The 14,117-nt window shown below is 43.3% G+C and overlaps 1 protein-coding gene across 1 annotated transcript in view; it reads left to right on the forward strand.

Annotated features, from left to right (window-relative positions):
* DYNC1H1 (dynein cytoplasmic 1 heavy chain 1) overlaps positions 1-14,117 on the forward strand; it is a 76,930-nt gene that overhangs the window by 11,148 nt on the left and 51,665 nt on the right. The window contains exons 4-10 of the mRNA XM_042990573.1: positions 161-416; positions 805-991; positions 2,354-2,625; positions 2,717-2,944; positions 10,518-11,594; positions 12,250-12,429; positions 13,872-14,021. Coding sequence (XP_042846507.1) covers positions 161-416; positions 805-991; positions 2,354-2,625; positions 2,717-2,944; positions 10,518-11,594; positions 12,250-12,429; positions 13,872-14,021 — 2,350 coding nt within the window. The remainder of the gene's footprint in view (positions 1-160; positions 417-804; positions 992-2,353; positions 2,626-2,716; positions 2,945-10,517; positions 11,595-12,249; positions 12,430-13,871; positions 14,022-14,117) is intronic.

Raw genomic sequence — 14,117 nt, forward strand, 5'->3', positions numbered from 1 at the left:
AAAATTCGGGACTTGGGAAGGCAAGGCTAATATTCCAAAAGGACATAAATCTCTTGCTTTAATAAGATGCATGTTATTAATGTTTGACAGACTTAAAATAATAGGGTCTCTTTGGAGACCAACAGCACACTAAGTTTGGAGTCTTTGTTAACTTTTTTAGGGATGGTGATAAAATGGCTCCCTCCGTTGAAAAAAAGATTGCAGAACTTGAAATGGGACTCCTTCACTTGCAGCAGAATATTGAAATTCCAGAGATCAGCCTGCCAATTCATCCCATTATTACAAATGTTGCAAAACAGTGTTACGAACGTGGAGAAAAGCCAAAAGTTACAGACTTTGGAGATAAGGTCGAAGACCCAACTTTTCTCAATCAATTACAATCAGGAGTTAACCGCTGGATCCGAGAAATTCAGAAAGTAAGAGCACGGTGTTGAATGTATTATGTAAAGTACTTCACTCTTTTTTAATGTCTCTCAGAAACTGGCCTGCATTTTTGTCATTGAGGTAAAGTCTCTGATGATGTTAGCGGTGCTCCCCTTTGTCCTGGGAATGCCCAACCGAGGGCTGACGTTGGCCCAGGTAGAATGGTTAGGGGACAGTGTGGTTATTTAAATGTTCGCCCTGAGAGAGCATTGATTTCAGCTGTCTTATACCTTTGCTTTCAAGTTAAGCCACTTACAATTGACGGAAGAAAATCTACTTGAAATACAAAAATTCAGTTGTAATGCAGGAGTTTAATTAATGATATTTTTCTACTTTTATTTAAAAATAGTGAATACTCTTGAACGTTATTTATCTTTAAAGGTGACCAAACTTGATAGAGACCCTGCCTCAGGAACAGCCTTGCAGGAAATCAGTTTTTGGTTGAACTTGGAACGTGCACTGTACCGCATACAGGAGAAACGAGAGAGCCCAGAAGTCCTACTTACTCTGGATATCTTGAAACATGGCAAGCGTTTCCATGCCACTGTCAGTTTTGACACTGACACAGGTAAACGCTGGAACTAATGATGTGATCAGTAAGAGATTGATCTGGCTTTTGTGAGACCATACTGATAATTCCAGTGAAAATCAATGAATGGACCATCTTCCCTGTTCCCTCTCTTGTATCTTGTCTCCTTTTCCCCCAGTTCTAGGTAATGACAGTAATTTTCCCACATACCTTCCTGCCCCTTCAGGAGTCGTGAGAACATGTGCCAATTTCTAGACCTGAGTGTAGAGAGCCTTGGGAGTTTCCCTCCTGCTTCTCAGTTACTTGGTTTCTTGAGTAAGCAGTACTTTTTTAGCATAAAGTCAAGTGTGCTTTTGACAATCCAGGCCGGGGGACGGTTGACATTAAGCGGAAGTTGTTTGGCCACAGGGCTGTGGAAGGAGAGCTGGTTGGTGCTTTCTCTTCCTCTTTTACCTGCCCCTTTTCCCTGTTCAGCCTTTCTCCCTGTTCTGAAAAGTGGCCAAGACGAATTTAGTTTTCTGAATGGACAGCAGTGTGAGTGACGTTGTCTTGGCACACTCTGGGCACTCAACTGTTTGCATGACCGGGCATGTTTGGGCATTTCTCTCCAGCTCTACCCACCAGGGAATGTTAGAGCAAGGAGCCAGGGCTGCGGTCTTTGTCGTGTTCTTTTCCTTCCCCTCCAAAAAAAGGCGTGCTGCCCACATTTGAAATGTTAGAGGAGGTTCTAGGTAGAAACCTTCTAGTTGCTTTGGTCACACTGCACATGTTACCTGAGCATTCAGTAATGCTGAAGGTTATGCCTTGAAATTTAGATATACCTCTGAAACTTTTACTTCTTCCCTTTTTTTTTTTTTTTTTTTTTTTTTTAAATCTTAATGTTAGAGGAGTCAGAAAGTAGACTAGGACCCAGGTGTTTCTGTGATTCTGTGTCCGTAACACACTCCCTTCACTTGAGCTGTGGGTGTAACATTTTCGTTTTAGTGTTCCCAAGGATGATAACACTGTAGTTCTTCTAATCTTAATGTTATTCATAGAACATTTCGATGGTATAGAAAGCAAGAAAAGAAATCACCCACGGCCTTTAACGTATGCATGAGTTGACTGATGTTCTTAAAAAAGCAACAGTGAGACCGTCCATTCATTAACAGAGGATCATCCTGTTAATAACATGTTCCTTTTTTTCAAATATAAATGGTTTCGGTGTCACTGAATCTTCAGCAACATGAAAGTGTTCCGTCGTGAGGCTGTGTTTCAGTTTCCTTACCCAGTATTAAGCTGTAAGCAGTAGTCTCTTCGTTGTATCACTTTCTTTAAATTAAGATGTGGTTGACATAGAACATTACGTTATACCTGTGTTACCTTACATGCAAACCATTGACTGTTTCTTGGTCAATCCAGGTCTAAAGCAGGCTTTGGAGACTGTGAATGACTATAACCCCCTGATGAAGGATTTTCCTCTGAACGACTTACTGTCTGCCACTGAGCTGGACAAAATAAGGCAGGCTCTCGTTGCCATTTTCACCCATCTGAGAAAGATCCGAAACACAAAATACCCCATTCAGAGGGCACTGCGTTTGGTGGAAGCAATTTCAAGAGACTTGAGTTCTCAGTTACTCAAAGTATTGGGCACCAGAAAATTGATGCATGTTGCTTATGAGGAATTTGAAAAAGTAAGTTTTAATATATCAGAAAACCAGCCTCAGGCACCGAGATGAAAACACGGCTGTAATAATAAGCCTCCTTTCTAAAATCATATCCTAGGTTATGGTCGCATGCTTTGAAGTCTTTCAGACTTGGGATGATGAATACGAGAAGCTTCAGGTGTTACTGAGAGACATCGTCAAAAGGAAAAGGGAAGAAAATCTAAAGATGGTGTGGCGAATCAACCCTGCCCACAGGAAGCTTCAGGCTCGCCTTGACCAGATGAGGAAATTTCGACGCCAGCACGAACAGCTGAGAGCTGTCATTGTCAGGGTCCTGAGGCCACAGGTATGCGTCGCATTTTAAAACTGCATCCATGGGTGGTTTTTAGAACCCCTTCTTTCTTTTTCTTAGAATGCTAATGAACTACTGCTCCCTCTGATTCGCACCAGGTGCCTGCGTAGTTCCCTCTGCATCCTATCCCTGTCCTGTCGGTGATGTAGGGATTCTGTACCTTCAGTCTTACTACTCCTCCCGTTCTTCCCTCCCTGCAAAATGCGTGAATTCCGGAGCCAGACTTCCTGGGTTTTAAATCCTAATTCCACCGTTTAACGAGCTGTATGACTTGGACATGTTTTTTAAGCCTTTTCCCAGATTCCTCATTTGCAAAATGTAGATAATGATTGCATATGCCTGAGATTTACTTACCTATTTATTTTAATTTTTTACAATTTATTTTTTAAGTACTCTCTACACCCAGCGTGGGGTTCAAACATTGACAACCCTGAGATCAAGAGTTGCACGCTCTTCTGACTGAGCCAGCTGGGCCTTCCTATACCTGAGATTTATTAAAAGAATTAAATGACTCCTTTTCTTTGGACGTGCTTTTTTTTTCTTCTCAATTCACCTTTCTTTTTTCTTCAACAATTTCTTTCCTTTAAAAAATCCAGTCCAGATGGGGTGCCTGGATGGCTCAGTCGGTAAAGCGTCTGACTTCCACTCCGGTCATGATTTCACGGTTCGTGAGTTCGAGCCCCGTGTCGGGCTCTGTGCTGATAGCCCAGAGCCTGGAACCTGCTTTGGATCCTGTGTCTCCCTCTCTCTCTCTGCCCCTCCCCTGCTCATGCTCTGTCTCTCTCTCTCTCAAAAATAAACATTAAAAACCAGTTTAAAAAAATCCAGTGCAGAAAGAGAGTGTGGACTGATCCACACTTGACACTTGAACACCATGGGGGTTAAGGGTGCCAACTCCCTGTGTATTCTCGAAAATCTACGTGTAGCTTTTGTCTTCCTAAAAAGTTAACTGTTGGGGCGCCTGGCTGGCTCAGTCAGCGGAGCATAGAACTCTTGATCTCGGGGTTGTTAATACGAGCCCCACAGTGGGTGCAGAGATTACTTAAAACTAAAGTCTTCAAAAACAACAACAAGAACAAAAAACTACTGATAGCTTACTGTTGATCAGAAGCCTTACTGATAACAAAAAGGGCTGATTAACATATTTTGTATATCATATATGTTATATACTGTTTTCTTACAGTAAAGTAAGCTAGAGGAAAAAAATGTTATTAAGAAAGCCATAACAGAAAGAAAATATACTGTGCTGGATTGAAAAAAACCGTGTGGGGGCACCTGGGTGGCTCAGTTGCTTGAGCTTCCAACTGTGGCTCAGGTCATGATCTCATGGTTTGTAAGTTTAAGCCCCACATTGGGCTCTGTGCCGATAGCTCAGAGCCTGGAGCCTGCTTCACATTCTGTGTCTCTCTCTCTCTCTCTCTCTCTCTCTCTCTCTCTCTCTCTCTCTTTCTCTCTTTCTCTGTACCTACCCCACTCATACTCTGTCTCTGTCTCTCTCTCTCTCAAAAATAAATATTAAAAAAGTTATTTAAAAAAAAAAAAAAACACGTGTAAATGAACCCGCAGTTCAAACCTGTGTTTTCAAGGGCCAACTATATGCAGACGGGATTGAGAAGTTAGCCAATACATGTCAAAGCCAATATATAGCCAATGTTATAGACTCTAGGTGGGCGCATCTGGGTGTTCAGTCTGTCATTCTTTCAGCCCTCTTGCAGTTGAAAACTTCTTGTAGTGAAACGTTGGGGAATCCAGTCTAGAAACCATGGCATCCAAGAAGCTTTATTCACTGCATTAGGAGTGCCTGCTATTTGGGGTACATTGTGGTTTGTTTTGTTTTGTTTTGTTTTGTTTTTTAATGAACATCTTTTTTTTAACGGTTTTTAATTTATTTTTGAGAGTGGGGGAGGGGCAGAAAGGGGGACAGAGGATCCGAAGCGGGCTCTGCGCTGACAGCAGAGAGCCCAACGCAGGGCTTGAACTCACGAACCACAAGATCATGACCTGAGCCAAAAACGGACGCTCAACCGACCGAGCTACACAGATACCCCTGGGTACATTGTTAATAATGAATCCTCGGCATCTTTTTGCTTAGTGCTCACTTACTGATGTGTGTGCGGGTTTTAAGTGTTAGCCCCTTATTTTACATGTGAGAGATTTGGTTCTAGTACTGATTCCTTCCAGCCTCGGTCTGTTGTTGTTGTTTCTAAATTCGAGTTAGTTAACATAGAGTGTAATAACGATTTCAGGAATAGAATTTAGTGATCCATCACTTACATATAACACCCAGGGCTCATCCTAACAGGTGCCCTCCTTAATACCCATCGCCCATTTAGCCCATCCCCCCACCCACCTCCCCTCCAGCAACCCTCAGTTTGCTCTCTGTATTTAAGGGTCTCTTATGGTTTGCCTCCCTCTCTGTTTTTGTCTTATTTTTCCTTTCCTTCCCCTGTGTTCATCTGTTTTTGTTTCTGAAACTCCACATATGAGTGAAATCATATGATATTTAACTTTCCTCTGACTTATTTTGCTTAGGATAATACACGGTAGCTCCATCCACATTGCATATGGAGACAATTCATTATTTCTTATGTCTGAGTAGTACTGTTACGTATATATATATATACACACACACATATATGTATATGTATATATATATATATACACACACATATATGTATATATGTAAATATATATATAAATATATATTTACATATATACATATATATGTGTGTATATATATATATATATATACATATATATATATATATATATATATATATATACACACACCACATTCTTATTTATCAGTCGATGGACATTGGGCTCTTTCCATAATTTGGTTATTGTTGATAGTGCTGCTCTAAACATTGGGGTGCATGTGCCCCCTCAAATTAACATTTTTGTATCCTTTGCATAAATACCTAGTAGTGGAGTTGCTGGGTCATAAGGTAGTTCTATTTTTAGTTTTTGAGGGACCTCCACACTGGTTTCCAGAGCGGCTGCACCAGTTTGCGTTCCCACCAGCAGCACAAAAGTGTTCCCCTTTCTCTGCATCCTCGCCAACGTCTGTTGTTGCCTGAGTTGTTAATGTTAGCCATTCTGACTGGGGTGAGGTGGTATCTCAGTGTGGTTTTGATTTGTATTTCCCTGATGATGAGTAATGTTGAGCATCTTTTCATGTGTCTGTTAACCGTCTGGATGTCTTTGGAAAAGTGTCTATTCATGTCTTTTGCCCATTTCTTCATTGGATTGTTTATTTTTTGGGTGTTGAGTTTGATAAGTTCTTTACAGATTTTGGATACTAATCCTTTACCTCATATGTCATTTGCAGATATCTTCTCCCAATTTGTCAGTTGCCTTTAGTTTTGTTGCTTACTTTGCTGTGCAGAAGCTTTTTATGTTGATGAGGTCCTAGTAGTTCATTTTTGCCTTTGTTTCCCTTGCCTCCAGAGACATGTCTAGTAAGAAGTTGCTGCAGCTGAGGTCAAAACAGGCAGTTGTTGCCTGTTTCCTTCTCTAGGATTGTGATGGCTTCTTGTCTTACATTTAGGTCTTTCATCCATTTTGAGTTTATTTTCATGTATGGTATAAGAAAGTGGTCCAGGTTCATTCTTCTGCTTGTTACTGTCCAATTTTCCCAACACCATTTGCTGAAGAGACTGTCTTTTTTCCATTGGGTATTCTTTCCTGCTTTGTCAAAGATTGGCCATTTGTTTGTGGGTCCATTTCTGGGTTCTCTATTCTGTTCCATTGATCTGAGTGTCTGTTTTTGTGCCAGTACCATACTCTCTTGATGATTACAGCTTTATAATACAGCCTAAGGTATGGAACTGTGATGCCTCCAGCTTTGGTTTTCTTTTTCAGGATTGCTTTGGCTGTTCAAGGTCTTTCCTAATTCCATACAAATTTTAGTATTGTTGCAGCGCCTGGGTGGGCTCAGTTGGTTAAGTGTCTGACTGTGGCTCAGGTCACAATCTTGTGGTTTGTGAGTTCGAGCCCCACATCGGGCCCTGTGCTGACAGCTCAGAGCCTGGAGCCTGGTTCGGATTCTGTGTCTCCCACTCTCTCTTTGCCCCTCCCCTGCTCATGCTCTGTCTCTCTCCGTCTTTCAAAAATAAATAAATGTTAAAAAACATTTTTTTTTTGGATTGTTCTAGCTCTGTGAAGAATGCTGATGTTATTTTGATAGAGATTGCATTGAATGTGTAGATTGCTTTGGGTACTGTTGACATTTTAATATTTGTTCTTCTGATCCATAAGCATGGAATGTTTTGCCATTTCTTTGTATCTTCTTCAATTTCTCTCATAAGCTTTGTATAGTTTTCAGTGTACAGATCTTTTACCTCTTTGGTTAGGTTTATTCCTGTATATTTTATGGTTTTCGGTGCAATCATAAATAGGATCAATTCCTTGAATTCTCTTTCTGCTTTCTGCTACTTCATTATTGGTGTATAGAAATGCAACTGATTTCTGTATGTTGATTTTATATTCTGTGACTTTGCTGAATTTATGTATCAGTTCCAGCAGTTTTTTGGTGGAATCTTTTGGATTTTGCACATAGAATGTCATGTTGTCTGCCAGTAGTGAAAGTCTGACTTCTTCCTTACCGATTTGGTTGCCTTTTATTTCTTTTTGTTGTGTGATTGCTAAGGCTAGGACTTCCAACACTGTGTTGAACAAAAGTGATGAGAGTGGATAGCCTGGGGTCTCTTAACCCTTTTTTCCCATGTACTTCTTAGCGTACATATTTTAAGAAGTCATTTACATTTTCTTTTTATTTGTAAGTCATGTGGTACATATCCTTTATATCAGTAAAATTAATGATAAACTTACATGTGCATGAATACGTTCTCAGAATGTTTTTATTGGAGTGTTTAGTAGTCTGTTCACATTTAATGTAGTCATTGATATGGTTGGATTCAGAGCTGCCATTTGCTATTTGTTTCCTGCTTATCTCACTTTTTGCTCCTCTATTTCTCTGCCCACTCCTCTTGTGTTATTTTTAGTATATTAAATTCTTCTATAGACTCGTAGCTTTATTTCTTTGAATTTTCTTTCTTGGTGATACTATAGGGATTACAGTATACATCCTTATCATGGTATGTATACACTCTTACTTCCAGTAAACTATAGGAATCTCATACCGTTACAGCTCTGTTTCTTCCTTGTCACGTATATTACATCTTTATGTGCTATAAACCCAACAATACAGTGTTATAAGTTTTGTTTGATTTTTTATTTTTTTAATGTTTACTTATTTTTGAGAGAGAGAGAGAGAGAGAGAGAGAGAGAGAGAGAAAACATGAGTGGGGGAGGAGCAGAGAGAGAGGGAGACAGAATCTGAAGCAGGCTCCAGGCTCTGAGCTGTCAGCACAGAGCTCAAAGTGGAGCTAGAACTCTCAAGCCGTGAGATTATAACCTGAGCCAAAGTCGGATGCTCAACCGACTGAGCCACCCAGGTGCCCCATAAGTTTTGTTTTAAACAGTCACATTCATTTTAGAAAAATTAGAAGAAGAAAAGTAATACATATATCTGTTACATTTGTGCACATATTATCATTGGTCTAGTTCCCTTCATTCATTCGTGGACCTGAGTTACTGTCTGGTGTCTCTTCCCTCTAGTTTAAATGAATTCTCTTAGTATTTCTTGTTCCATAGGTCTGCCGGCAACAAATCCCCTCATTTTTTGTCGATCAGGAAAAATATTTCATTTTCATACTTGAAGGATAGTGTCTCTGGATATAAAATTCTCGGTTGACAGCAAGTTGTAAATCTCCCCAGACTGTCCATTCTTAACAGTGCTCCCCGAGGGTCTCCATAATTTATTACGCCGGCCCTTCTCAGGCTCTCCCATTTTCCGAATCTCCCCTTGAAACATTGCTGTTCTGCTCCCACCGCAAAGTGCAGAGTGCAGGTTTTCGCTGCCTGAGCTGGGGATGGGAACACCTCCGGGCAAGAAGGCCAACAGCTGTTATTTATCTGATTTGGTAGCCCTTTGTCATGAGAAAACACATCTGTTTTCTGCCTTTGTTGGCTGCCTTTGGTTTTTCTCCATTGTCCTGAAAAAACTACTTTTAATAATTTTGTTCAGTTTTTGCCCTCATACTACCGTTACTAGGAATACTTAGAATGTTCTTAAATGCAGAAAATAAAATGTATGAGTTTACAAAGGAACAATTACCAATAAATTAGAAATTTATTAATTAAATTAATAAAATCTAGTAATCTGTGTGCTCCTCTATGAACACTTAAAATAGCAAGATCTAGTGAGGGGCCATATTAATACCATAATTTTGAAGTGATGAGCATGAGCAGGATTTCAAGATATAGGGGCACCTGGGTGGCTCAGTGGATTGGGCATCTGACCTCGGTGCAGGTCATGATCCCACAGCTCATGAGTTTGAGCCCCACGTTGGGCTCTGTGCTGACAGCTCAGAACCTGGAGCCTGCCTCGGATTCTGTGTCTCCCTTTTTTTCTGCCCCTCCCCTGCTCGTACTTTGTCTCTCTCTCTCTTTCAAAAATAAACATTAAAAAAAAAAAGATAGGTACACACATAATGAAGAAGCACTTTATTGGTGACAAAGCCACAGAACCTCAAGGGACTATGTGTGACTGTTGTGTGTATTCATAATTATAGGAAATGCTAAATTTTAGTTAGGGGTTAGTGAAAATAATGATGATAATTTCCCCCAAATTCCCAGACCATCTAAATTTCATCCAAGACATCTGTGGACACAGATGAAGACCCCCACCTGGCTTTATAATTCTGTGGGAGTGTGGGCAGGAGATATGTGTGGAAGTCTGACACCTGACGTAAAGCTCACGCTCTGTTCTGCTCTCTAGGGGGGGCTTCAGGGAGTGGAATGGGGGATTCTTCTCTCTTACTGAGCGTTTATCTGTCTATCCCTCTGCTGAGGTATTTACCCACGAATTATAATTAAAGTTTTAAGAATCAAAAGGAAGGGGCACCTAGGTGACTCAGTCAGTTAAGCGTCCAACTTTTGATCTCAGCTCATGTCATGATCTCACAGTTTGTGAGATCAAGCCTCGCATCAGGCTCTGCGTGGACAGTGCGGGGCCTACTTGGGATTCTCTCTGTCCCTCTCTCTCTCTCTCTCTCTCTCTGCCTCTCCCCTGCTTACACGTGTGCGCTCTCTCTCTCTCTAAATAAATAAATAAACCTGGAAAATCATTAAAAAAAAAAAAAAGAATCGAAAACAAAGACTATGTTGGACACCGAGTTTGCACATAGCTCTCCTCTGAATTCCTGAGCTTTTCAGTGCAGTTTTAATTGTAGACAAAACACTGAAGAGGCAAATACTCAAAGCCCAGGTTTTAACATGTTATTTTAGCTTCTCAGGCACCAAAACTACATTGTCAGTAGATCTTTATGGGCAGAGTTAGAATATACTCTGTGGTATTTTTTGTGGTCTTGTTGAGTTGTGGTTCTAAAACATTTGGCTAAAAGTTAAAAACTTACAGAGCAGACTGGCTGCACTCCGGGTGCACAGCCAAACGGCAGTCTTTGTGCCGTCAACCTTTCTGTCACGAATCCTTCTCTTTCAGGTCACGGCAGTCGCACAGCAGAACCAAGGAGAAGTCCCCGAGCCTCAGGACATGAAAGTGGCAGAGGTTCTCTTTGATGCCGCAGACGCGAATGCTATTGAGGAGGTCAACCTCGCGTACGAGAACGTCAAGGAAGTGGACGGGCTAGACGTCTCCAAGGAAGGCACGGAAGCTTGGGAGGCCGCCATGAAGAGATACGATGAGCGGATCGACAGGGTGGAGACCCGGATCACCGCTCGCCTTAGGGATCAGCTTGGCACAGCCAAGAACGCTAACGAGATGTTCAGGATTTTCTCCAGGTTCAACGCGCTGTTCGTCAGGCCTCACATCCGTGGGGCCATCCGCGAGTACCAGACCCAGCTAATCCAGCGCGTGAAAGACGACATTGAGTCTCTCCACGACAAGTTCAAGGTTCAGTACCCACAGAGTCAGGCGTGTAAGATGAGCCATGTGCGCGACCTGCCCCCGGTGTCGGGCTCCATCATCTGGGCGAAGCAGATCGACCGCCAGCTGAGCGCCTACATGAAGCGCGTGGAGGACGTGCTGGGCAAGGGCTGGGAGAACCACGTGGAGGGCCAGAAGCTGAAGCAGGATGGGGACAGCTTCCGCATGAAGCTCAACACTCAGGAGATCTTCGACGACTGGGCCCGGAAGGTGCAGCAGCGCAACCTGGGCGTCTCGGGGCGCATCTTCACCATCGAAAGCACCCGGGTCCGCGGCCGAACTGGAAACGTCCTTAAGCTGAAAGTTAACTTCCTTCCCGAGATCATCACGCTTTCAAAGGAAGTTCGAAATCTCAAGTGGCTTGGTTTCCGAGTCCCGCTGGCGATTGTGAACAAGGCCCATCAAGCAAACCAGCTCTACCCGTTTGCCATCTCGCTGATCGAGAGCGTCCGCACCTACGAGCGGACCTGTGAGAAGGTGGAGGAGCGCAACACCATTTCCCTTCTGGTGGCCGGCTTGAAGAAGGAGGTGCAGGCTCTGATCGCAGAGGGCATCGCGCTGGTGTGGGAATCCTACAAGCTCGACCCCTACGTGCAGCGCTTGGCGGAGACCGTCTTCAACTTCCAGGAAAAGGTGCGTTGATCTCCTGTTCCCTGGGAGTGAACTGAACGCGGAGACAGCTCACTCTGTTCACCTGGTAGCTCTCCCACAGGAGGCCTTCCCGACGGGTGTGGCATTGGGCCGTGTGAGCTGAAGGGGAGAGGAAGCCCTTCTACTTACTGTGCTGTTTGATGGTGCTCTGGGAAGGCCGTTAGGTAACTGAGTTTAGAAACCAGCGGAGAGATGAAGAACACGGGAGTCTGACGGAGCAAAATGAGAGCTTTACTACTGATACAGCTACGCGGAGAATGGGGCTCTGGCCGTCAGTCCCCCTAGACCTAGACTTGCTTCCCAGACCCTAGCATAGCCGGATGGTCGTAAGCCGTCTGGCCTACAGGCTGGCGCTTGCGACAGAGAAGGCACTGAGCGGAGCAGACTTCTCATTCAGAGGTCACCCTTCCTGTGAGCAGGAGGGAGTAAGGGGGAGACCTTGATCATTTCCATACGTTTTCCTTCCCTCTGTGGAAACACAGGAGTGGGAATAAGTGTTCTTACACCAACAGATAGGATTAGCTATTCATGGAAAGAACTCCTTTACCGTGAATATTTGTTCATTGAGAAGAATGTACACAAGCATAAAGGAATAGAGTGAATGGCTGTTTTAAATAATAAATGTGCCTTCCTTTAGGTGGATGATCTGCTAATAATAGAAGAAAAAATCGACCTGGAAGTCCGTTCCCTGGAGACTTGCATGTATGATCACAGGACTTTCTCAGAGATCTTGAACAGAGTTCAGAAAGCCGTGGACGACTTGAACCTGCACTCCTATTCCAACTTGCCCATCTGGGTCAATAAGCTTGACATGGAGGTGAGGGATGGGAGTGTTATCGTGGTTTTCATTTTTCTACTAGCAATATAAGGGTGGACCCTATTTTGTAAGTTCATTAGTGACTGAAAAGTATTTTTCCATAGAAATTACCATCAGTGGTCCAGTTTCCCCTCCAGAAATCCCATTTAGGTAATGACAGAGCCGAGCTGTGTGGTTCTAGCAATACTCCTGTCCATTCCAAGTTGAGGTGGTGAGGTGGGGGATTCTCTTTATCTTCTGAATACCTGACAGCTTCCTGCCTGCCCTTCCCTGCTCACCTGATAAAGGTCGTCTTCCCTGGCCTTCCCTCCAGGCATCCTTCTCTGACACTCTGCCCCTCTCGACCACCCAACTTAAATGCCTGGGGGTGCCTGGCTGGCTGAGTCAGTAGGGTATGCAACTCTTGATCTCTGGGTCATGAGTTCAAGCCCCACGTTGGGCCTAGAGCTTACTTTAAAAAAAAAAAAAAAAGGAAATGCCCAGTAACGATCTCTTATTCCTCTCGTAGAGGATTGGGGCTCACCCCTGTAGGGGTCTGCGGGGAGGTTAAAGTGCACATGTGTTTGAAACATACTTAACACCACATGTGGCTTTCTCATTGCTGGACATCAGAGAGCATCCGTGGGGAATCCCGGGAAGTGGGATATTTCATGACAGAGCTGCTCCATGGGCGGTGGTGGCTAGGCAGCTCTGAAGCACCTTAGTTATCCATTTTAAAGAGAAAGCCTGTGACCCACAAAGGTGCAGTGTATCCACACGTGGAACACTGGCGGGGAAAATTAACAAAACCCACTCTTCTGAATCTACTGGAAGTCTCGGGCTTTGTCACAGCTGCCCTTCCAGCATTCCCAGGATGGTTTTGTGGCCCAAGACAGACTCTGCGCAAAGATGTATAGGTGTCCTGTTCGTAGGAAAGTTACTTCTCTCGTTCTCGATCAAGCGAGACTTTTTTCTTCGCTTGTTAAGACGGTCACCTGTATGTGGTGACTTTGCCATGTACATAAATATGAAATCATTATGTTCATCTGAAGCTGATAGGATGTTATATGTCAATCGTATCTCAACTTCATAAAAGAGAAAATGGTTTATTCTCCACATCATAGATTGCTAGTTTTATCTCTGAGGCTACCAGGAAACTACTTTTGTTTTATAAATTTTCTAATACGTTGAGGGAACGGCAAGACTGTGACTGTATCTGCTGCATTTGTGTCCGTCTCCTTGTCCCTGACGGATCAGAGGGTTGGTGGTTAGGTTACCCCCAGATGGAGGTCAGGGTCTCTGAGTCTGGGAGAGGCACAGGATGGGGAAGGGGGGGATCAGGCTGAGATGAAGGGTGTGGTAGCAACTGTGATCCTCGACCTGAAGCATCGGCTTTCTATCTGACATGCTTGCCGACCTGCCTTTTGGAAGGACACTGTTTTCTGACACTACTTTCTCTGTAGATTGAAAGAATACTGGGCGTTCGCCTACAAGCTGGCCTGAGAGCCTGGACCCAGGTGCTTCTCGGACAAGCTGAAGATAAAGCAGAAGTTGACATGGATACAGACGCACCACAAGTTAGTCACAAGCCTGGTGGGGAGCCAAAGATTAAAGTGAGTATTTCCCGGGGCGTCCGATTTGCTAGTAAATCGAACAGAAGATTCTCCCCCTTGAAAAGTACCAATGAGAAGGCCACTTCACAGTGGAGA

This window comes from Panthera tigris, chromosome B3 (genome assembly GCF_018350195.1).
Source record: "Panthera tigris isolate Pti1 chromosome B3, P.tigris_Pti1_mat1.1, whole genome shotgun sequence".
Lineage (NCBI taxonomy): Eukaryota > Metazoa > Chordata > Mammalia > Carnivora > Felidae > Panthera > Panthera tigris.